The 22,367-nt window shown below is 44.6% G+C and overlaps 2 protein-coding genes across 2 annotated transcripts; one reads left to right on the top strand and one right to left on the bottom strand.

Annotated features, from left to right (window-relative positions):
- Positions 1-2,194: 2,194 nt before the first annotated feature.
- Positions 2,195-7,176, bottom strand: LOC119385218 (uncharacterized). Its single transcript, XM_037652725.2, has 3 exons — positions 6,939-7,176; positions 5,234-5,565; positions 2,195-2,917 (listed from the first exon to the last, which is right to left on the bottom strand). Exons 1-3 carry the CDS (start codon positions 7,039-7,041, stop codon positions 2,708-2,710), a joined length of 645 nt encoding a protein of 214 aa, XP_037508653.1. The 5' UTR covers positions 7,042-7,176; the 3' UTR covers positions 2,195-2,707.
- Positions 7,177-7,510: 334 nt separating this feature from the next.
- LOC119387947 (UBX domain-containing protein 7) lies at positions 7,511-20,126 on the top strand. The gene is made up of 12 exons (XM_037655534.2): positions 7,511-7,636; positions 8,173-8,344; positions 8,860-8,924; positions 9,059-9,127; positions 10,382-10,503; positions 11,592-11,738; positions 12,580-12,670; positions 13,289-13,342; positions 14,628-14,713; positions 15,618-15,900; positions 16,146-16,225; positions 18,381-20,126. The coding sequence occupies exons 1-12, from the start codon at positions 7,576-7,578 to the stop codon at positions 18,543-18,545; spliced, it is 1,395 nt and encodes a 464-aa protein (XP_037511462.1). The 5' UTR covers positions 7,511-7,575; the 3' UTR covers positions 18,546-20,126.
- The last annotated feature ends 2,241 nt before the right edge of the window (positions 20,127-22,367 follow it).

The raw sequence follows: 22,367 nt of genomic DNA, 5'->3' as shown, positions 1-22,367 counted from the left end.
ATGTCAACAACCTCTTTTCTTCTTGCCTTCAGGAGATTCATAGCAAGACGTGGCATTCCGAGCACAATTTACAGCGACAATGCACCATGGTGGGGCAGGTTTTACGAGCGCCTCGTAGCACTGACGAAGCAAGCATTGAAGAAGACACCTGGAACTAACGATTCAACGAAGGAAATGACCTTGTCATTGCGGCGGGGAGTGTGTCGCGGACAGTTTTTTTTCTTCGGAGATCCGAGCACTGAGAAAAGCCACATGTGTGGCATACGGCCCCCGGGTGCGTGGCCTTGAAGCACTGAAAGGGGGTCTCACTGAATGGGCCGTAAAACGGGGGGACAATGCCACACGTGTCGGTGGTTGTTTGTGTGTGTGTGTTGGTGGTGGCGAGGAGGAGAGCCCAGCGGAGGTCGGCACGGAGCATCAGTCGCCAGCGAACCACTTGAGCTGTGTGGACGTTTCTTTCTTGGTGTAGCAAATAAATCAGTTCGTTTTGTTTTTAAACACCGGCTCTGTACGTTTCACCTTTAGATGTCTCACGACTTGATCTAACGATTCGTAGAGACACTACATACACTTTTACAAGCGCCCGATTTCTTATCGCCATGCTGTGCTACGTATTCTTTATTCCGCTTTCATATTCGCACTCACTTAGCATATTTCAGAAAAAGTGTAGATATATCGATTTCATTCGCATTTTACAAAAAAAAATAAATAAAAGCACGTCCACGACACGAATACCAGAATATTTCATTGTTTTATAACATGCAAGTTCTATCCTTTGATATCTTACGTCACTTAAACTGTTACGATTGTAGTCGGATAACAAGATTTAATGACTCAATTTGAGTGAGCATCAACCTGCATGACCCACCAGAATTTTCATTTCCCTCCTATTCACAATGCAGGTGGGGAACGTCGCTTACTAGAACCACAATTTGGAAACAGATACGCTGCTACATATGAAGATATCCCAGTACTGCAGGCCCGTAGCCGGGAATTTTTTTCGGGGGGCGGGGGACGGGGGGAGGGCACTTGCTGAAAACCTTGACTTTTTGAGAAAAACGCCTATTTTTATTAATTATTTTTGGTAAAAACACCTACTTCACCAAAATGTCGGGGGGGGCCCGGGCCCCTAGCCACCCCCCCCCCCTGGCTACGGGCCTGCAGTACTGTATGAGCCTGGTTTTAGTTTAACATTTCTGTTTCTTGCTCGTGTGCCGTTGTCTTTTAGAACACTTCTCTGGTGCATTTGATAATCGTACTTTATTTTCTTTTTTCATAATGCACATAGCTAACGTTGATTCTAGTATTTACCTATCGCCGCTTGTACCAACTACTAGCCACTGCATGCAGGTTAAAAATTAAAAAAAAAAATTTTCTTTTTAACCACCAATATTTTAATCGTCTTTTACTGATCTCTCTCACCGACACGATCACCCTTCGCCTTGTATCCCCAAACTGAAGGCTTCATGGAGGCTTGTGCCCAGACACCCGTGTGGCTATTTTCACATTGAAGTAAAAGTACTACTTGAACTAAAATCTGCGTATTGTGACGTAGTTTAAGCGCGTGCGTAGAACGTGTACGCAAATCGCATGTTAACGTACATCGTAGTACATCATCATCGTTATCCGCACTACCTCTCTCTTTCATTCCCCTTCTCATTTTCCCCATACGCAGAGTATACACTCTAAGAGAAATATTACCCTTTACTCTTCCTTGGTAGTCCCGACTTGCTACATATATACTCGTTAGCTCTCTTTGAGATACCATTCTACTCTCTTCGGAGAGCCATGGGAGGCGTGACTCTTGAGAGGAGAGTTAACGTGGGTCTTTAAAGGGGCCCTGCAACACTTTTTCAGCGTGGTCAGAAAACGCTGCCGATCGATAGTCGAGGCTCCCGAGAACACGCGAGCCAAACATTATAGCGCAGCACGCGGCCTGGGATTTACAAAAAATTCTCAGTCAGCTAAAAATCGCCTCCTCTTCTATCGACAAAAATTGTGCTTACGGCGTCACTGACACAAGTTCCACTCCATTGGCTGATTCGAACATGGCGAGCTCGGTAGTTACCGCGGCCGCCGCGGGAGGCTGTCACTTGCCCGCGCGCGCGCACGATCGAAGGAAAAAAAAGAAAAGAAAAAAATGCTCAATGTCACGAAGCGCTCGTGGCGTACCTTATTCCCCCGTGCCATCCCTCCCTGCTTAGCTTCCAGCACTTTCGTCAAGACGAGAGAGAGCAATTACAGCGTGCCACAAATGTTTGTAACTCCGCTCGTACTGGACGGATTCTAAAAATTTTTGCGGTCATCGATTCGTGAGGAAACAAGGCTCCTTTAATGAAGCCATTCTATGGCTACTTGGAAAAGTGTTGCAGGGCCCCTTTAATGAGAGTGTGAAAAGTCAGGACTCACTAATAAGAGTAACAGGTAATCTTTATCTCTTTTTTTTTCCTTTTCTCTCTTCTTAGAGTGTAGCAGACCATAGACAAAAGCGCATACTGTTGACCTCTCTGTTTTTCTCGAAATAAAGTATGTCTCTCTCTTTTTACAAATAATGTAGCATATACGTAGCTCCACCTGAGCTGCAAGAAGAGCACGAGCTCGTGTTCAATAGCTCTAGTCGAATGATTACGAAGTGCGGCTGGCATGCGTTGAGCAGCAACAGGTTCCGTTGGAAGCAGGCGTCACACGTGCGTGGCACGATCGAACGTTATCGCTGAGGCTGCCTTGCCAGCAGGGGTTGGATGCGGTGCCGCGGGCAGCCGAAGAACGTGCTGCAGTCGGCGTTGCCGAGACCTGCCAGTATGGCCTGCACGAAGGGACCACCCCGGTGGTCGCCCCTGGCCGCCGACTTGAGGAGAGTCGCCACAACCGGGAACCTCGCGCGTGTCATCCGGGTCACCTCGCACAGCAGCTGAACCTGCACAGAAGAATGAACTAAACTGAAACAATGAATCTGTTTATAGATTGTTAAATTGTGCTCTGAGAACTCTATTGTCGTCAATTCCACCATTATAGGTGGAATTAACGCCACCAATGATGGTGGGATACCGGAAAAAATCAAGGTCAAAGTTTCATTTTTAAATTTCGCGCCGAAATCTCCGCGCGTCTTATCGCGGATTTCAAAGTATGTTTTTCGTACTTTGGCGACATTGGCTCAACGAAATTTCCTGAAACTTGATATGTTAAGTCTATGGCCCCCTCAGAGGACAATTTACTTCATTTTCACTGATTAAGACCTACGTAGAGCCTAGCAGACGCCGAGAACTTCAAGGTGGCGACGCCACCCGCAATTTCTTTTTGCGCGTTTTTCCGCTTATACCAACCGTCTTCTCGCGGCAAGCGTAGTGATGTCGGAACTGTGAAAGAGCAATTTGCTAATACGAGAAAAATCGTTCTTTTCTCTCTCTCTCTTTAGAGTCCCATTAATGCAACAAAGCAGTAGATCGATGGATTACCGGGGGCGGCTCCCTCTTCCAGATCCCCGCTGGCCACAGCGGCTCGTCGGGCCTGACCTAGGGTCGCCAGCTGGCAGGGTCAGATCGGCAGGTCGCGCCTCCCACGACCACGTTCGTATTTGTTGTGCATTGCCAGAGTTGACCGATCTCTCCGGGCATATGTGTTATATATGTGGTAGTGTTGGAGTCAGGTACGTAGCCAGGAAATTTTTTCGGGGGAGCACACTTGCTGAAAACCTTGACTATTTGAGAAAATCACCTATTTTCATAGTTTATTTTAGATGCAAAGTATCTCTTGCTCGGGGGTATGTAAGGCGGCGTGGTCATCCGCACGCAGCGTTGTGGTCCGCACTCGCACTACGCATGCGCGACTCTCCTCCTTCCCTCTCTCCAACAGCTAGCGTTACTCTCTCCACTTCTCTACCAGCACCTGCTTGCGCTTCTCCTGTGTTCTCGCTTCTGCTCTCACGGCGCATACGCTACTCTCCTCCTCTAGTCTCCTCTCCTTCAAATGGCAGAGCGCTGCGCGCGTTCAGTCCAGCGCACAGTGTTACTGTAGTCCAGCGCTTGCCTCGGCTGGCTTTTCTGAAATGCGGGCTCGACCTAGATGGCGTTGGCTCGACATGCCGAAATTCTCTCCTGCGCAGCGCCGAGATGAGGGCCAGCGCATTCGCGTCCCCTCCCCATCTCTCTCCTCTCCTACGCTGCCTCTCTCTCGCGCGCCTGTCGACATTCCCCGCACGCCTTGTGAGAATTAACGGCCAGGCTAGAGGGAAGACGCGACGCGCGTAGTGTTCCTCTTCGCGTTTCCACAACGCGAGGTCGGTAGCATGCCCAACGAACGCCAACGAAACGCGATCGTGCAAGTTCTCCGGCTTCGCATCGCCTCATGGTCCCCTTTAGCGGGAGATGGTGTAATTTTTTTTTTTTGTAAAAACACGTACTTCACCAAAATTTCGGGGCCCCCCTTCCCCGCCGGCTACGGGCCTGGATGGAGTGTTTCCGCACCAGGGACACACGTTCGTGTATCTGTCTGGATATATTGCGTGTAGTTTGTGTAAATGAGGATACGTGTTAGTATATATGTAACGACGCCAGTGCCACACTCGTTGCTTATCGAGTTTTTCGTGAGGCGGTGCCATAGTTCTGCACAGAAAGAAAACATCACCTGCCTGTGCCATCTCGGTCCTGTGTGATACGCAACGCTGCTCTCCAGCTGCACGCTAGCTCATGTAACCCTGATATCGAATGTTTAAAGGTCGTTCTGCGCACGCCCGTTCAGATAAAAAATGGAACTTAGTGATGCACCAGGCTTTTGCTATCAATTTTACGCAACAGGAGGAAGTGATTACCAGGACTGTCTGGTTTCGACACAAACGGTTTCAAGACTGCAATAGTAGCAGCACGTGTTGTACCCCAAGAAACTTCCGGTTCTTCATTTATCACACTCTAACACCGAAGCGGAAAGCGTGTTTTTAAGTTATGTCAGAGTAAGGAAAGACCCTTTTTCCGCCTTCAGATAAAAGGAAGGCGCCTAAGTTACGGACTAACTGTTATAATGTTGGGTATAAATTAGAAGCATCTTTATTTGAAACTTTGGCTAGGCACAGGGTGAGAAGTGTTGAAAATCTGCGGGCTACCCGCCAAGGCTTTTGTTCCCCGCCAATTCTACGTCATTGCACGAAACCGGAAGCCGTCCAGAGTCTGTGCCTGTAAGCAGCGAAACCGTCTATAAAAGTCGCATACGAGGAAGCATTCAATGAGCGACAGCAGCAGACCTGGCAATTGACGTTCAGCGGAGTGGCGTCTCCCCTGGCCGTGAAGACAGCAGGCGCGGTCGCTACCGTCGTGGTGGCCGACTGGTAGAGCGACAGCAACGCCGACAGCGCTACCAACACCGAATACCAGCCTGGGAAGAGCGTCAGGCTGGTCGCCAGCACCGCCAGGAACACCAGGGACTCCAGCACCAGCCGACCGGCCACGGAGCGCGGCGACGGTGAGACCGCGGTCGTAGACGGCGCCAAGTCGAGGATTAAAGATCGGACGCTGGAGACTACGCCCGCATTGTGAACGAGTGCCACTGGCCCTGTTCCCTGCTCATCATCCGGTCCTGTTCGAAGAGACGGAACGCAATGAGCGATATATAGAATTTCGTCTCTCTGCGCACGAGTGTCATTTTGCACTCACGCGCGCGCTGTCGCTCGTTGAATGTATACCGCTCTTTTGTTGTTTTATTTTTTTAGGAGTATACTCCTAAAAAAAATAAAACAACAAGTGTGTGTGTGTGTATACACACACACACTGTATTCGATCTAGAAACCAAGAAAACGTACAAAACGCTGCTTTTGCAGCGATAACAGTTGATCGATCCAATATCCAAGATCGTCACGTGTCATCACGAAGTGCATGCATGCATAAATTCTAACAACAATTAGTTCATACGCGTTGTGTTTAAATGTACTTACAATATAGCTGATACAGTGAAGAGAAAAACGTGACAGACCGGGCGCTGATGAAATATATCTATAACCGAAGTACAAATAAACTTGGGAGCAAAGAAGGGCTGGAGTACATGTGCACTGACATGGAATCGCACCAGCGTGCACCTTCGAACACCCGTGCGCACGCATTTGCCTTTACGCGCACGACACAGCTTGGAAACTTTAGTCAGTCAGCGCACTAGCGCAGCGAAGAACCAAGCAAGTAGCATAACACTTCATTTACAGTAAACAAAATACAGAGCTCACTGCAGGGGTAAGGACTAAAGGCAAACCAGCCTGACAAAGGCCCCTGTCCTTAGCTGCATCCTTGTCTAGCGTTCTATCAAGAACATGCACTGACAAGACAAGGCGACGTACGTGTCACACGATCGCAGATCCAGCCCCGATGATAAATTAAGAAATAGTGCATCGGTGACTGACTGACTGATATGCGTCATGCAGGCCGGAAGCGATATGGCTGTGACTGTTTGACGGCAACGTTTACCACTCTTCAAGTTGATCGCAGAGAAGCGGTTGCGGGGTGAGATGCGATGACTGCAATGATTAGTGTAACTGCGTTTCTGACTAAGAATTATCTGTACTTCATGAGCTTAGTCACTCACCAACTGCACGCGTGTGTTTCAGAATCTTTAACGACGCCGATATCATTGCTGACATAATGAGACCATGAAACGCGGCAGATAAAGTGAAACAATCCTGCAAGATAGTGAATTAAAGAAGCTGGCAGGCGTGTCACTCGTTATTCATGTTTTCTTTTTTACAATAATAATATCTGATTGCATCAGGGACTTCTGAAAGCGCTCACGACCCCCTAACTCACGGTGTATTGTGCCCTAACTGCAGCGTTACGTGTAGTGAATTCGGGGCACGGATTATAACTTATAACTGCACAAGATCAACTCTTCAGACCAAATGACGGTCCTTTGTCCTTCCCCGCCCGTTACGTTTTTGTACGCAATAAAGAACACGTTGAAACACTTACCGTTATTCGTTGTCGCATACAAGGGACAAACGAAGCTGCACAACAACAGGAGTGCAACGCACTTGTTTCGCGTAGACAATGTCGCGTTGCGTGGACGACCCATATCCGGCCTGCGAACTGTCTTTCTTGCTTCGCGATTGACACAGTACTGTGGCGAACTTCAAGAAAAACATATCTCGCTTCCGATAACCCGTTTAAATCTATCGCGACAACTGTAAAGCTGGGAGTCGACAGTCTTATCTCCGTGCGGACGGAGATACGTTTTAAAAAGCGCGCGGACATTAGACGTAGATGACCTTATTAATTAACGATATGTATGGCATGGCCTTAAAGACATCGATGCCTACATGCTAAGATTGCAGGACGCTCCATGGGATGCTGATAATTTTATCACACGCTGAATCATTGGAAGTTTGTCATGCACGCTACCACATATATAAGATCAAAGTAAAAGTGGCTCTCGTGTCATATGTTGCTAAATTGAAGTCTAGAAATTTATTTAAGACTAATAAAGTTACTTTATAAACAATTTTAAAAGTAATATTTGTACATATAGCCTAAATTATTTATCCTTGTTTTACGTTCGTAATCCTTCAATAGCCAGACCAAAGAGGAGCGGATCCGCAAGCTCGTAAAAATGGCGTCTTCGTCTGCCAGTTCAAACATCAATTTGATAGAAAATTTCTGTGCTGTCACTGGTACGGTAGCGCTTCTTTTTACTTATTGATAGTAACACGTGACATTATTTTTACTACTCTATCGATGCGGTAACTAGCGTGCTTGTGCTGGGACAAATATGCCCTTAAAGCTGACTATTTTGTTTCGGCTGCTTTGTCCCTTGACATTTGCTTCGGCACATTCGATGAGTCAGTGCCAGCTGTTTTCGAAAAAAACGGGGTGGCTAGTGCGTACTGTAATTTTTCCTGTATGCCCGATCGATGTTTTCGCGAAATTGTCTCTCCTGCGTTTGCTTCTACTCACCTTGATTCGGCACTCTTCGTGAAGCTTCCGTTCGTGAGGCTTGTCCGCGTCTTCGCTTGTCGCTCTAAAGTCTGCATGCCATTATTCTCGAATTTATAATTAAGAACGTATGCTGTCGTCAATATGTAACGAACATAACTGTTTTTTTGATGCGATCGGCGAGCTTTGCTGCGTTCGCCGAACTGACCGGTGTGTTTCGTAATCGTCTGTGGTGATTACATCGGCAATACGCCACTTCGTTTTGTTTCCGTAGGGGCGGACGAAAATGTGGCCAAGCAGATGCTGGAAGCCTGCAACGGCAATCTTGAAATGGCCATCAACATGCACGTGGACTCGGACTGGACGCAACCGTCCAACTCTCACTCGGGTGAAGCAGCCCTGGCATCGAGCTCGGATATGCCGCCGCCCCCCGTAGCCGCACCTGAGTGAGTCAGCGCGTACGCGTTTTGCTTCATTAGGAATTGATGTGCGCCTAAACTTAGTTAATGTTGCGGGGTGGTGTCGTTCGTTATACGCGTTACTAGTCAACCCTTGTACAGCGCTGAATCTATGTGCTGCGGCGCAAAGAAATCGATACCTGTGCGTCGCCGACCTATTTGAGAGACGGTGTTTACGACCAGCGGAAGTCATAAGGACGCTAGGGCAACACTGCATTCAGTCCAGTGAACTTAGCCGCTGTTATTTGCTCTGCTAAAGGTGTACCGAGGGCCACATACCTCTCATGATTGCAACAGAAACCTGTGCATGACTGTCACTTGCAGTGTGTTTATGATCGTGAGCAAAGCATGTGTTCATAAATTCTCAGACTTTGTTAGAGGCAGCACTGTTAACACATTTGCTGTAAATAAGTAATCGACAGCTAGTAACCAAAGCATTTTTTCTGAGCAATCATGTTGCGATGCAAACTTTTGACGGGTTTTTCGCCATTTGTGTTCTCTAGTGATGACGTCAGACCACCGATTCCTCCTGTAAGGGAAGTCTTGGTTGATGGCCCATTCCCCTATGGTAAGTATTCAGTAGTTAAATTGTAAAACATAGTGTGCGCAAGTTGTAATGCTGGGTAATTATTGTTTTCGTTTACAAATAAATGATGTGTGCCATGATCAGCAATTTCAACCATTTTGTTTTTGCCTGTTTAGGGTACCATGCACCAAGGCGAGCCACCTACAGTGTTTTTGATAGGTTCCGTGACTTCCAAGCAGAGACAAGTGAGTGTCTGATTGTGTTCTTGACCTGTGCCATGAATTACTAGTGCAACTGAAAGTTAAATGCAGCTGTAATTTGTTCAAGTTTAAAGTAAAACCCCCAAAAATACTTTGGACGTGTAGCAGCTCCGCCGAAAAAAATGTCATTCGGGAACTGAATGCCTTCACTACCGAATGTCATTTTCTGTGCCCGTGTGGCACGGGTATTACTGACTCAGTGACCTACGTCTAACAGAAACAAATACTAATTGGTGAGAAAACAAGACCACTCACTGGCTGCATGCATTTTTATTGCTATAGCAAATATATTTCTTTGTGAATGTACTGATTTAACAACACGTTTCACTATGCCATTGCTGTCACTAAGTGGGCTGGTGGTAGTTGTTGTCCTTAGCTGAATGGCATTTATGGTAACAAGCATGTCGTGTCTGTACCATGAGAAACCTGTGTGGCCCACAAGATAGAATATAGGGAGGCGAGAATAAAAAGTTTCTATTGTAGGGTGGGCTTCAAAAGATGTGTCCCCATATGTCTGCTTTAATTTGACTGGAAAAATGCACAATAACATTCTCCAAAGTATTCCACTTATTGTTTCCATGAATCCCAGTACATATAGTCAGGAAGTTGCAAGAACTACTGTCATCATGGAACTAGCAGGGCTACTGCGCTGCGCGCACTGAATGTGGTAGTATCGCTATGTCCTCCATGTCACTGTGTTATGCACAGAAGAAAAAGGGGACGCAGTCCCTGAAAACAATAACCTCTGAAAAGCGTTGAGAGCATTCCTACACACAGTCCATTTTTTTATTGCTGCCAATCTCTATTGTGGTCAAAGAAAAATGCCATATAAAAAATGGTAAAGACATAGTGCTTACAATATTTATGGGACATGTTGCAAATATCAACTGAGGAAGGTTAGTATCATTTATGGCCTGATTAACAATAACAATTGAACTAAGTGAAGTTATACAAATGCAAGCATACATAAACATATTCAGGGAATTAGAAAGGTAGCAAATCCACAACAAAGAAACAGCCCCCAAAACAAAGCTATGTTGCAGATATTTTGTTTTCTGTGGCTATGCAAAACAAGCTAGCGTGGAAAATCCTCCCCGAGGATGGAGCATTTTGTATGAGTTTGACCAAAGGGTCAAGGTCGCTCCATTTTGTTGTTGTTAGGGGCAAAACTCGGTGTTAAATCTTTCTTTCACGCATAGATCTGTGTTTTATTTTATTTCTCTTTTTTTCATATCTTAGGACTCCAGGAAGAAAAATTGCTGCAGGGTGACACTGACAGCCCATCATACAAGAAACGCAAAACACTAGAAGATCTCTTTAGGCCACCACTGGATCTCATGCACAGGGGCTCATTTGAATCGGTAAGCTCCCAAATCTAGCAGTGTTATATCTGTGTGTGGGTGTGCGTGCATGCATTGTATGTGTGAGTGTGTTGCATATTATATGTGTTCTCTTTTTTTAATCAACTATAGTACACTTGACCATTTTCTTTGCCTTTCTTACTAAGACAGCACAAACTCCTTTTCTCCCTTTATTTCTTGCATCTTCCTTTTTGGTCAACCTCTCACAATGCCTTAGTGGCTATGGTATTCTGCTGATGAGCATTATTTTGCTGGTTCGATTCCCAGCCATAGTAATACCACATTTCAGTGAGGGTGATATGCACCTCATGCACTTGTGTGTGGCACTGAATGCTCGTTAATGAACTCTATGTAGTCAGAACTAAACCAAAGCCCCTCATAGCCTGTGCTTTCTTGTTTCCGGGGCTTCCAATGCATACGCAATTATTTCTGTCATTTTAAGAATGACATACTGTTTTTTCACCTTCTGTAGGAAGAAACATTACGAAATAGTGCACAGAAGAGCAGGAGAATGTTCTAGCAGTTAGTGAGGAGAAACAAATAAGTAACACAAGCAAGGCAGAAGTTCAGGGGAAGATGGAAGCTTGAAGCGATGAGAAATCAGTTAAACAGGGAAGGTCGTTGGGACCAACATCTTGACAAAGGACTTGTCTTCCTCAGGGCAGCAACTGCCTTCCTTAGCAGCATTCTTTTGTACAGTACTCACGGATTGAAACACAATATTGTTTTTGTTTAATATAACGACTGCTATGAGCACTGAGCAGTGACTCGTGATAACAGCGTCATGTCACTTGGAATATGGCCACTAAAGGTAATGTTGGCTTTGTTGTAAGTGTTCGAGTCAAAATTATGCCGATATGACACAAACTGTAGACGCTGTAAATGAAGTAGTATTTGCGTCACATAGCCCTAAATTTTCGCGTTTCAGTCCGTGAGTACTGTATGCCTTGCTCACTCTCCCTCAATGCCAAAGGTGGACGAGGAGAAGAGCAAGCTTGCGTGCAAAGAACAGAAAAGAACGGGGGGAGGGTCAACTCCAAAAACTTCCTCTGCTACCGACCTTATGGCCGCCTTACTTTGTTTTCTAGGCTCGGGAAGTCGGCAGGGCGAAGAATCGCTGGCTGATGGTGAATGTGCAGAACGTGCAGGAGTTTGCATGTCAGGTGCTCAACAGAGACGTGTGGAGCAACTCCACCATCAAAAGCATCATCTCGGAACACTTCGTCTTTTGGCAGGTACTGTGTTTTCAATTAATTTGTTATTTTCTGATCTTTCCTTGTTCTTGTTCATGTTGTGATAAACGGGATTCAATTTTATCTCTTTAAAAATGCTGTACTGTCACAGTATGATGACTATGAGGATTGCTTTGAGATCATTCTTAACTCTGTACTTCGTCACATTTTGTGTGTAATGCCTGCATGCACAAAGTGAGTTTTCCTTTTCACTAATAAGGCAGTCTGACTTATGTCTACCAGTGTAAGTTACGCATTGCTCATGTGTTGTTGCAAGACACCTCTTAGTTGCAGCAGCAGAGTTGCCCCAACAACCTGGAGTTTGTCCACTTGATCATTAGAGAGTATGTGGACGTTGTCGAACCATTGCAGAACAAAAGAACAAGATATTTATGTAAGCCATTACATAGAGCGATCAGCCTGAAAAGCTGCAAGAGAATTAAAAAGCAGAAGCTAACCAATCAATTTCACATCCTCTCTGGAAACTTGGCTGAGAAATTCGGGGAAAATTAATGGCTGAAGCGCACACAGTCATTGCTTAGTCACCATATTCAGGCTTGCTGCTTTTTGCAGCCACTCTAGCTTTTCCACATGCAACGCGTGTCCGAAAGAAAGGGAAAGGGTTTTGAATTCGCAAACACTGCACAAACAGATGCCCAAACATACAGGCATGCTAGCTCATGTCCGCTACTGAAAAGCGCATGGGTTTTGGTCTTTCTGAATATTTAAAATGGTTTCGCTCTTTAATAAGGTGCTTGAAAACATATTTGACTGCCTAGTACAAATGTTCGTGCTGGAGACCAGTCATAACAGTGCTAACTATGCTTACGTGCATACGTTTCAGGTCTATCAGGACAGTGAAGAAGGACAGCGGTACGTTCTCTTCTACAAAGTTGTTGATTATCCTTACGTGGCTATCCTGGACCCGAGGACTGGTGAGCAACCTATTGCACCTTTGTCTCTTGCCGGTGAGGCGCGTGAGCAAGAGCCAGAATACCATGTTCAGGAATGAAGTGATTGTCACTGATATAAGCTTCACTGTAGTGAGGTTGCAGATTGACTATATGCCCACTACAGAGGTTCATTTGGCATCCTTCTGAGCACTAGGTCATGAATTCAACTTCTGACTGCCAATGCTGCACAGCGATGGTGGCGAATTACAACAGTAATAATAGTGTGATAAGCTTTGGGATGGACATTAAAGGACCACAGCTGGTCAAAATTGACCCTGAGCACCACAGTACAGCCCCTCCCTAAGTGTTTTAAGCTTAGCCACTCAAATAGGCTGTCTGTATCCTTACAATTTTCTGTCCCACTCTCACATTTCCACCCCCAAATGATGAGACATGGCTTGTTGTCATGACCTCCTAAATCGATGCTGAGAGTACATATAGGTTGGGATGTGACACTAGTACATAAAGCTTTGGCCAAAACCTATTTGACAGCTTATGTCCAAACTCTGTTAGGCTGTCCAACACTCTGCTGTGCTGTACGTACCAGCTTTCCAAATGTAGCATTGTTGCATCTCAGCCTTTCTCACTTTTTCTGATTAGGTGAAAAGGTGCTGTCTTGGAATCAGGTGGATGCTGTCAAGTTTTGTGATGCAGGTACAGTGAGTTATAAGTATTCAGTTACGTGATTTGTGTGTTTCTGTCTGTCTATTTACGCATGTCACTTGTATTGCAGGTTTATTGTCATTGTATCTCATTGTACAATTTTCTTTGCTTTCTTGCTGTACGATATTTCAGAAAGATTTTGTTGACACTGTCTGCTATTTCGTTCATTTGAGGAATTGCTTTTATTTTGCTGCCCCACGTGGTGCAAAAAATGGCTATTAGTCTGTATGCTGAACAAATAGTGTATATGAGTAATCATCTTAAAGGGGTACTGACACCTTTTTTTGAAGGCGAGTTTACTCCGCCATACCAACCTCCTGCACGTAGAGACGGCTCTGAGCAAGTGTGAAGCTCAGCAAATGCTGATAAGATATTTTTAATTTGATATTAAAGTCAATTTTTCCATAGCGCACCTACTGACATCGACACTAGTTTGACGTCAGGCTACAGTACTATTTCCGGTGACTTCATGCAGCAGTCTGGCTAGTTGTGGTGACGTCAGGTACCAAAACTTCCAAGATGGCCGCATGTGCGTCATCAAAACTTCCAAAATGGCCGCTTGTACGTCACCAACGGAGCCACGGCGCGGAGCGGCCGTGGAAACGTCACTATATATTGTGCGAGCACGTGAAAAGAAGCTCATATCGTGTTGTGACGTGAAGGTACAGTAGGAACCGAAACTAGCTTTTAAAAACATACTGTAATTACTTTTCCAGGGCGCAGTCGCGCTTAGCAATACCTTTTCTAGGCTCTTGGGGGCTTGACCTTTCATTTGACGCAAAAAAACGACAACTGAAAATATTCATGTCAGTACCCCTATCGAACTTAAGCCAACAAAATGAAGCAGGCCAAAAGTTGCCGATGTGCTTGTGCTTTCTTCACTGGTAATTGGTCTGCATTCTCTCAGTCAAATTGGGAGACGTCGCTTTTAGCTATTGAAGACAGCAATAGCAGGCACGGCAAGAGAGCCTTGCAGGATGGCACACATCATGTCAGAGTCGGCTTTAGGGACATCATTGACAGAGTGGGCGGCAGATTTGCTTGTCACATACAGCTATTTTCGGGGATGTTACGCTGCACTGAAGTCTTACTGAAAGTGAACGTTGGATGACATTAAACAGAATGTGACCTCCTCAAGTGGAATTAATTTGAATGATGTTAGCGCTGCACGTCTCGAATACCAGTGGGTGTAATGCCCATCTGTTCTATGTGTTAATTTATGGTAGGTTGACGCTGGCTCCTGAAATGAGAATGTGGCGCCACTTGCTCCTTGCAGTCACTGAATTCCTGGCAGAGCATCCGACACCCGATGGCTCTGCTGTCAATCCTCCAATAAAGAAAGTAAAACCCACTGCCAAAAAGGTATGCATGCAGTGTCCCTTAAGCTTGCAACTGTTTTGGGGACAATATTCCAGAAAAACCTGTCAATAGACTATTTGAACATGATATACTTTCCTTGCGAAAACTACAAAAATGTACTGAATGCAGCAAGAGAAAGACATGCTCTGGTGTTCCGTACAAGTCTTTTTCTCGCAGTGTCCTGTACATTTTTGTAGCTTCGCACAAAGAAAGTTAGTCATGACAATATTCCAGTCAAAAGGCACCCTTAGAAACATCTTTTACACTTTCCTGGTTAATGAACGTTTTCTCTGTGAAGCATCCATACCAGAAAAAAGCGGCACACGAGTCCTTGTGCTGCTACATATTTCATAGCTGTTGCATTGGGCAATGAACAATGTACCTACACTGTCCCATTCACATTTCAGCTGTATGCAACGATATGCTGTGGAACGTGCGGGAGGAGTAATACTTTGCAGTCATTGCTTGGTTTCGTTGAAAAAAATGAATTGTCATAATGTTGTCGCCACACTTCAAGGATGTGATGCTTTTAGATTGAATTTGAAGAATGCGTTCAGAAAAAATTCGTGCAAGTCAACTATACGACCACTAGCGCCAGCAGAACTTTTGATTATTGTATTGGTCTCCTGCTGCAGCAGCAACACTTTGTAATATTGAAATTTCGGATAAATACACTGTCTTTCCCGAGGTCAAAAATACATGTTGTGCTATGTACAGGAAGTTGTAGAAACTGAAATACTTAGTTATATTAAGAATTTTGTTTATTAAGAATATTGATGTTCGTGACATCGAGGTTTAACTGTACACTGCAATGAAATGAAATGTGAGCTCCAAATATTTGCTGATCATAGAATAACAGCTACACTACTTCAGTTGTCCTGTCTCAAATCCTGTCCCGTTGTTGTAGGAGAGCATCGTAGAGGAAGACGAAGAGTCACAGATGCGGGCAGCCATCGAAGCATCCCTACGGGAGAATAGTGCCCGGACACATGACTCCGCATCGGACGATGACCAAAGTGACCTGGAGACCTTTGACTCGGACACTGAAACAGGGCATGCGCACACGAGCAACCACAGCAGCATGCAGGTGGATTCTCCGCCACCCACCAGGGACTGCAAGATCAAGGGCGAGGCCAGTAACGCAAAATCCGATATTGACGAGTGGAAGAGGTTCCTGGGAAGCGAGTCGGGTGAGCTTATAGTTCATTGCAGAACTATGACAACAGCCATAGTTTAACATAATTTGCCATACTTACGTCTTGTAGTGCCCACAATGTACACATTGGCTAAACGCAGGCAGAATCTTGCAGTAATAAATGGTCTGCTAGTCACCAGAGCCTTCCTCTTCTATGCCAATGTAGTGTGTTCATGCGCTTGTGACCACACCATCTGCTGCTCACAGTTTTGAATTTATGCCCTTGTCCCATCTCCACAGATGAAAAATCAGAGCTGATGATTCGATTCCCGGATGGCTCGAGGAAAGTGATGAGCTTTCCATGCACATCGAAGCTGAAGGTATGTGGGAGCATGTGACAGGGCTTTCACAAATGCATGTATTATTAGGCATTCACATTGCTAACGCTTATGAGCCGCAGTTAACCTGCAGGTGACCTTGTAGTGAATTAGTTAGTTCCTGCAAAGATTCACAGCATGAGGAGCACTGAGTAGCACAAGTTCGCCTTGTAGGAGTGACCCTAGCTAGCAGCCATCTGAAACAGTAGCACGATAGCAATGCATTTTTTGATGTTTCATTATGTGCATTTCTCTGCAATATTCAAAACTGCAGTGTTTCTGTTGAGGTTGTAACAACAGTTACTGCAACCAGTTGTTTCGATGCACATACTGAATACTGGAAAACCTGAGACATCAAAATTGTGTATGCAGAAATTATGCTAAGTTATACTGAAAAAACTTGAAGATGGTGTCGAATTTCATTCTGAAAGAGAAGGAATGGTGCTATGGCCATTATATGACCAAGCAGCACATGTATATGTACAATAGCTACTTGCAAATAAATTCATATTTGCTGCCAACCTATGGCTACCCGATGCGAGAACAATCAGCAGGCAGATTGTTCTCAGTAAAGGCTTTTCCTAATAGTCTGCTTTTGTTTGGCATATATTGAAATGGGGTGTTAAGGTGGCTTTCGTTGCATCCTGTGGCAAAGAAGCGTAATGGAAATGGCCCCGGAAAATTTCAACCAATCACCAATTGCTTATGGCAAATATGGGAGAGAAACAGAATGCAATACCGTACACTAGAATCTTGCCTGAAAGCACCAGGAAAATCTGTTCCATTTAATAGGGCTTCCATTTCCTGAGATTCAAGTATGAAACCAATTATATGATAGGTAGAGCTGTGCGAATAGCAAAATTTTGGGCGGGAAGCGAATTCGAATATTGAAGTGTGAGTGCGAATCAAATCGAATATTTTTCTAATATTTCTGGAATATTTCTAGAATATTTTTCGAATATTTTGAAGCGAAATTGCAGAAAAAAAGTTAGAGAGGATTCCTAAGCATATTCTTATGAGATAGCAACATGAAAGTGTTTCTTTTCACTAGGTTGATGAAGCACTGGCAGGGTGGTGTTTCATAGTTGTCTTATCAAAAATGAGGCAATGTAAAGGCCGAATTCTATTTATGTACATGATTTGGTGCAACCAAAGTGTTGCCGACAACACTTTACACGTGATAGGCAAAGATGCCATTTCCTCAGCCTCTCCTCCTCTTTCACCTTCTGTGGAAGCCCAACTGATGTGGCGGACAAGGGTGTGCTCCCTTCAAGTCCGGAGTACCAAATCTGCCTCGTAGACGTCGATATATAAGAAAATCTGAAATTTTGGATGCTAAAAAGCTTCGGCTTCCGATTTTTCGGACTTCCTGCCGAAATTTCAGGTCCAAAACAGCATTAATCTAGCCCCCACCTCTGCCACATCTCTCTCATCTCCATGTTGGAACCAGCGTTTTCTTGAGTTAGTACATTTGCGACCGTAGCAGAGCTTGAAAGGCAGCTTTGCCGCAGTACCGGGGTGTGATGAGGTGAAGCATATTGAAAATCTAGAGACCACTTCCAATCGGTCGTTGACTCTCTTGGCAAGTTCGACTGTAACGGAGCTTGAAAGGCAGCTTTGCCGCAATACCGGGGTGTGATGAGGTGAAGCACATTGAAAATTTAGGGACCACTTTTAATCGGACGTTGACTGTGTCTTGGCAAATTTTGACCGTAGCGGCGTTTGAAAGGCAGCTTTGCCGCGATACCGGGGTGTGATGAGGTGAAGCATATTGAAAATCTAGGGACCACTTCTAATCGCACGTTTACTGTATTTGTTTTTGGGAAGTTCGAATAGTAAAATTCCAGTGCGAATCGAATCGAATAGCAAAGATTATTCGAAAAATATTCGAAATTTTGAATATTCGCACACCCTTAATTATAGGCAGTTGTTCCATTTAATCAACAATTTCATTTATGAGATTTCTATTTACTGGGAGTCTACTGTAGTTTTACATTATCGTGCCCTCATACTTACCCATTCTTAGAACATAGGTGCCAGAGACATCACCTGTTTACGGCCACTGTTTATCACCATGTTACACTGGCTTGCTCGGATAACAGGCCGCATTATGGACACTGTTACTAACCTGGCTTTTTCCCATGCTTCACTTTCACAGGCACTCATCTTGTACGCATCGTCTAACGGATTCGGCGAGGAGACGCACGAGCTGGTGACCAACTTTCCGCGACGCAACCTGAGTGACCTGGACCACTCTCTGACGCTGCGTGACCTGGGCCTTTTCCCCAAGGAGGCTCTGTTCATACAGCTACGCAACTCATGACCCTCGCTGCTCCCCACCCTACCCCAACTCATCTGGCCGCTGCTCACTGTTTTCCTAGCGAGTGTGCTCAGAGACTTTTTTTACACCAGTCACTTCCGCCGCCTCTTGCCACACACCACCCGGAAGAGTGACGCGCAGGGCACGGGTGTTTTGACAAGGCTGCCACGTCACTTTTGTAGAACGCTAGCTTGCAGATCGATGGCCAAGACTTTCGTTTATTGGTGCAGCAGTTGCAAGCACGCTGCAGCTGGGACCTGACACAGGCAAGGGAACCTTTGCAGTGCAACAGGAAATTATGCCGTCGCTTCCTCCCGAATCGGCGAAGAAATCCTGTCAGATGCCGTGTACGACTTAACGAGACTCCGATTGGCAAAAATCGACATCAAGGAAAAGGGACATCTTGGCTTGACTTGTTTTGTGTGCATGATTTTTGTTTGTTGAGCCCTTCCTCCTCTGTTTTTTTTTAACACTGCTGTATTTTGCAGCGTAGCTGTACCTGCTATGCACTCATTTTGGCCAGTCATTTGAAGCGGCTAATTCTCATGGCTGCACAGCGTGCTTCACATTCAAGAGGAGGTTGCAGTTGCGCCTGCGAGTTGCAACGCTACATTTTCCACCTGTTTTGATTTAGAGGCGGCTTTATTACACTATATATACATACTGGAGGTTTGTATTTTTTGCATGTGTATCGTGTACAGGTCTATGTGATGACAACACATCACAATGTTTATATATATACATATATGCTATTTTTCACTTTTAAGGAAAAAGCATTTTATGTGATCCGTTTTTTGAGTATGACTGACGATATGCCCTTTTTTCTTTTTGGACACACGTGTGCAATGTGTTCACTGTCTATACTCATACCACCACTGGAATGTGCCCAGTGTTTTGAGGGCCGATTAAAGTATTTTTTGTTTTTTTTTTTTAATAATGCATGATAAGCTACCATCTATCAAGCCACAACAGTCAAGCTGGATTTGCATGACACACCGAATTGCGCTTTAAACTTGCGAAATACATATTGGGAGATCATGCATTGCTTGCTACAACAACACTCGTACAGGCCCAGCATACACCTGAAAACTAAATTACCATTGAGATATCAGCTAGAAGCACAGAAATGGTTGCTGCAAGATGCTTTAGCATAGCACAACTGTCTTCAGTTGAATTGCTAGTATAAAAGCAGCCTGCTCAGGTGGTGAGCTGGATAGCCAGGAGTGAAAGAACACAGCATTCCTATGTCTTCGCATTGACACCCATGCTTTGTCGAGTGAAAGTTTGGCTAGTTCGCTTTGTCATTTTGTTCACTTTGTCGTGAACTTCTTGTCGTAGGAATGCCAGCTGCAAAGTGATCCGATGCATACATCATACGCCACTTTACCAATTGGTCTGTCATGTAAATCCAGCTTTAGCAAAGCTAGATCACGGGACAACTCCAATAATTTTGGGGAATTTTATGCCAGACAGGTTCTTACTGTTGTATGTCTCGCCGTTTGTCTCGATTCTTTGTAACAAATTAAATTGTGCAGCCTTGCGGCATTTTCTTTTTTTTTATTTTCTATGCAAATAAATTTTTAAGTATGCCTCCACATCTGCGTGTTACGGCCTCAATCGAAATAATCTGCAGGTGTCAATACGAAGGGACACTATAGAAAAAAAATAATTTCACCCATATTGGTAAATTACCCTTCCACAATACAAAAAGCGCCACTCTGAACAAGAGGATTTGTGCAAAACGAAGAAAAATTTCTGGAAATGCTGCCGCCTTAAAATTCACGCACAAGCTCGCCATGACCTTGCAGATTTTGACCGTCTGCTAGTGCCTACATAATCCTTCATCATTAAAGTGAACCTTGTGTTATAAGGGACCCGAAGACTTGCTGAGGGTTGGGAAACTTTACCAACCAGGAGCCAATTTCCCTGAGCCAATGTGGCCCAAATATGAAACTTTGAAATCCATGGCTTAACACTGACGTTCAGATTCTGGGATTTCAATGTGAAATTCAAAAATAATACTTTGATGTTCATTTTCTCTGCTATCAATGAAGCTATAATCTCAAAATGAACAGTAATAAAGTTATAAAAAAATAATTTATCAGCCTAAACCAAGAACTTGGAGGACGTTTCAGCTTCTCCTTCAAGAGTAGAACGCAATAGTGTATCGGGCCCCGTGTACATCATCTTCTCTGTCACTAGACTGGCTCTGCAGTGTTACGTCTGTGCACGTAACATCGGATTGGACGTTTCAAACTATCCAGAATGACAGAAACTATCCAGTTGCGAAGTGTCCACTACGCCATAATTCTTCCTTTTGCAAATCCGTGAAGTGCCCACTACATGCTCACAAGGTGCCGTGCGCACCTGCGCTGCTGCACACTTTGTTGATGCTGTTGCTGATGATGATTAATTATGCCTGAGTGCTTTTACAGCAAAAGCTGTCATGAGGTCACAACAGCAGCCAAATTTGGTGCCGTAGTTGTCCGCCGCCACAGGTGTTCGAAACTGCTATTGCGCGAAATAAGGGGAAAAAAAATTAATGAAAAAAAAATCATTGGGTCAGATGGGATTCGAACCCGGACCCTCTGTGTGGCAGTCGAGTATTCTACCACAGAGCCTTGCAAGTGCTTCAAACTCTTTCGCAAAGAGATCCTGTACAGGCGTGATGCCAGGCAAGGAATCATGTTAACATATGTAATTCAGTGTGGTAGAAGAGTAAAATAACAACCAGGTGTCACACAATGCGAATTGCACGAGTGGGTTTTTGAATGCTTCTAACCCATTACAAAGGACCCTGCCATACTTCTTCATCGTCATCAGCCACAGCACAAACAAAGTGCACATAATGTCTTGTAAAGATGTGTAGTGGGCACCACGCTTCTCCTCAGAATGACGAATAATGGCATAGTAGACGCTTCCCCACTCCATAAAAATTACTATGTTCTATGGTGTAGTGGGTACTCTGCATGTGTATATGCATTAGTTGCCCCAAGGGAGTCTACAAGGGGCTCTAGAAAGGCTGCTCTTCCAGCTTTCGCTGCCACTGTGCTGCGTGTTCCAGCAGGCCTGACGATTTTTTTAATGGGTGGGTCTCTAAAACGCCCACTCGTTGTGCAATTCACGTTTTGACACCTGGTGTGATCCTATGCTTCTGCCACACAATATTTCAAATTTAAAATGCGTTAAAGAGACCACTCCCACTACATGTCATTCATACAGTGTTTTTTTTCCGGAACAGTTTCAAGCAATAGTGTGGCTCTGTGGTAGAACACCTTGCCACACAGAATGCCTGGGTTCGATTCTCACTCAAACCAAAGATGTTTATTCATTTATTTGCATCTTTCTCGATTTTTTGCTCATGGACAATGCTGATTTTTTGCTCACGACCAACAATGCCGACACCAGAATTTCTTCAAAATGAGCTCTTCAACACTATTGTGTTAATATAGTGCTCCTCTAAATCAGTGTAGGAAATAACTCTTCAGCCCACAATTGAAATGGAACATAAGGTTAAATGAGCATAAGACTAGTGAAACAAGGTGTAAAGACTCTGGGTTTACATAATTTTTCAACCAAATAAAGAAGGTAAAACATAAAAAGTCACCTTTAGTTAGGCTTGTGCGAATAGTAAATTTTAGGTGCGAAGCGAATCCGGAGCAAATAGTGATTTGGCCGAAGCGAATTCGAATAGTTTATATCACATATTATAAAGAAAAATGAGCATATTTGTCATGACCCAACTAACCAGCGCAATATTTTAAAAGTTAAAACAAGGCATATGCATATGTCATTCTTTTTGGTTCAAAGGGGAGTGGAAGCAAC

This window comes from Rhipicephalus sanguineus, chromosome 3 (assembly GCF_013339695.2).
Source record: "Rhipicephalus sanguineus isolate Rsan-2018 chromosome 3, BIME_Rsan_1.4, whole genome shotgun sequence".
Taxonomy (NCBI): Eukaryota; Metazoa; Arthropoda; class Arachnida; order Ixodida; family Ixodidae; genus Rhipicephalus; species Rhipicephalus sanguineus.
This window is presented reverse-complemented; position numbering and strand designations above follow the sequence as displayed.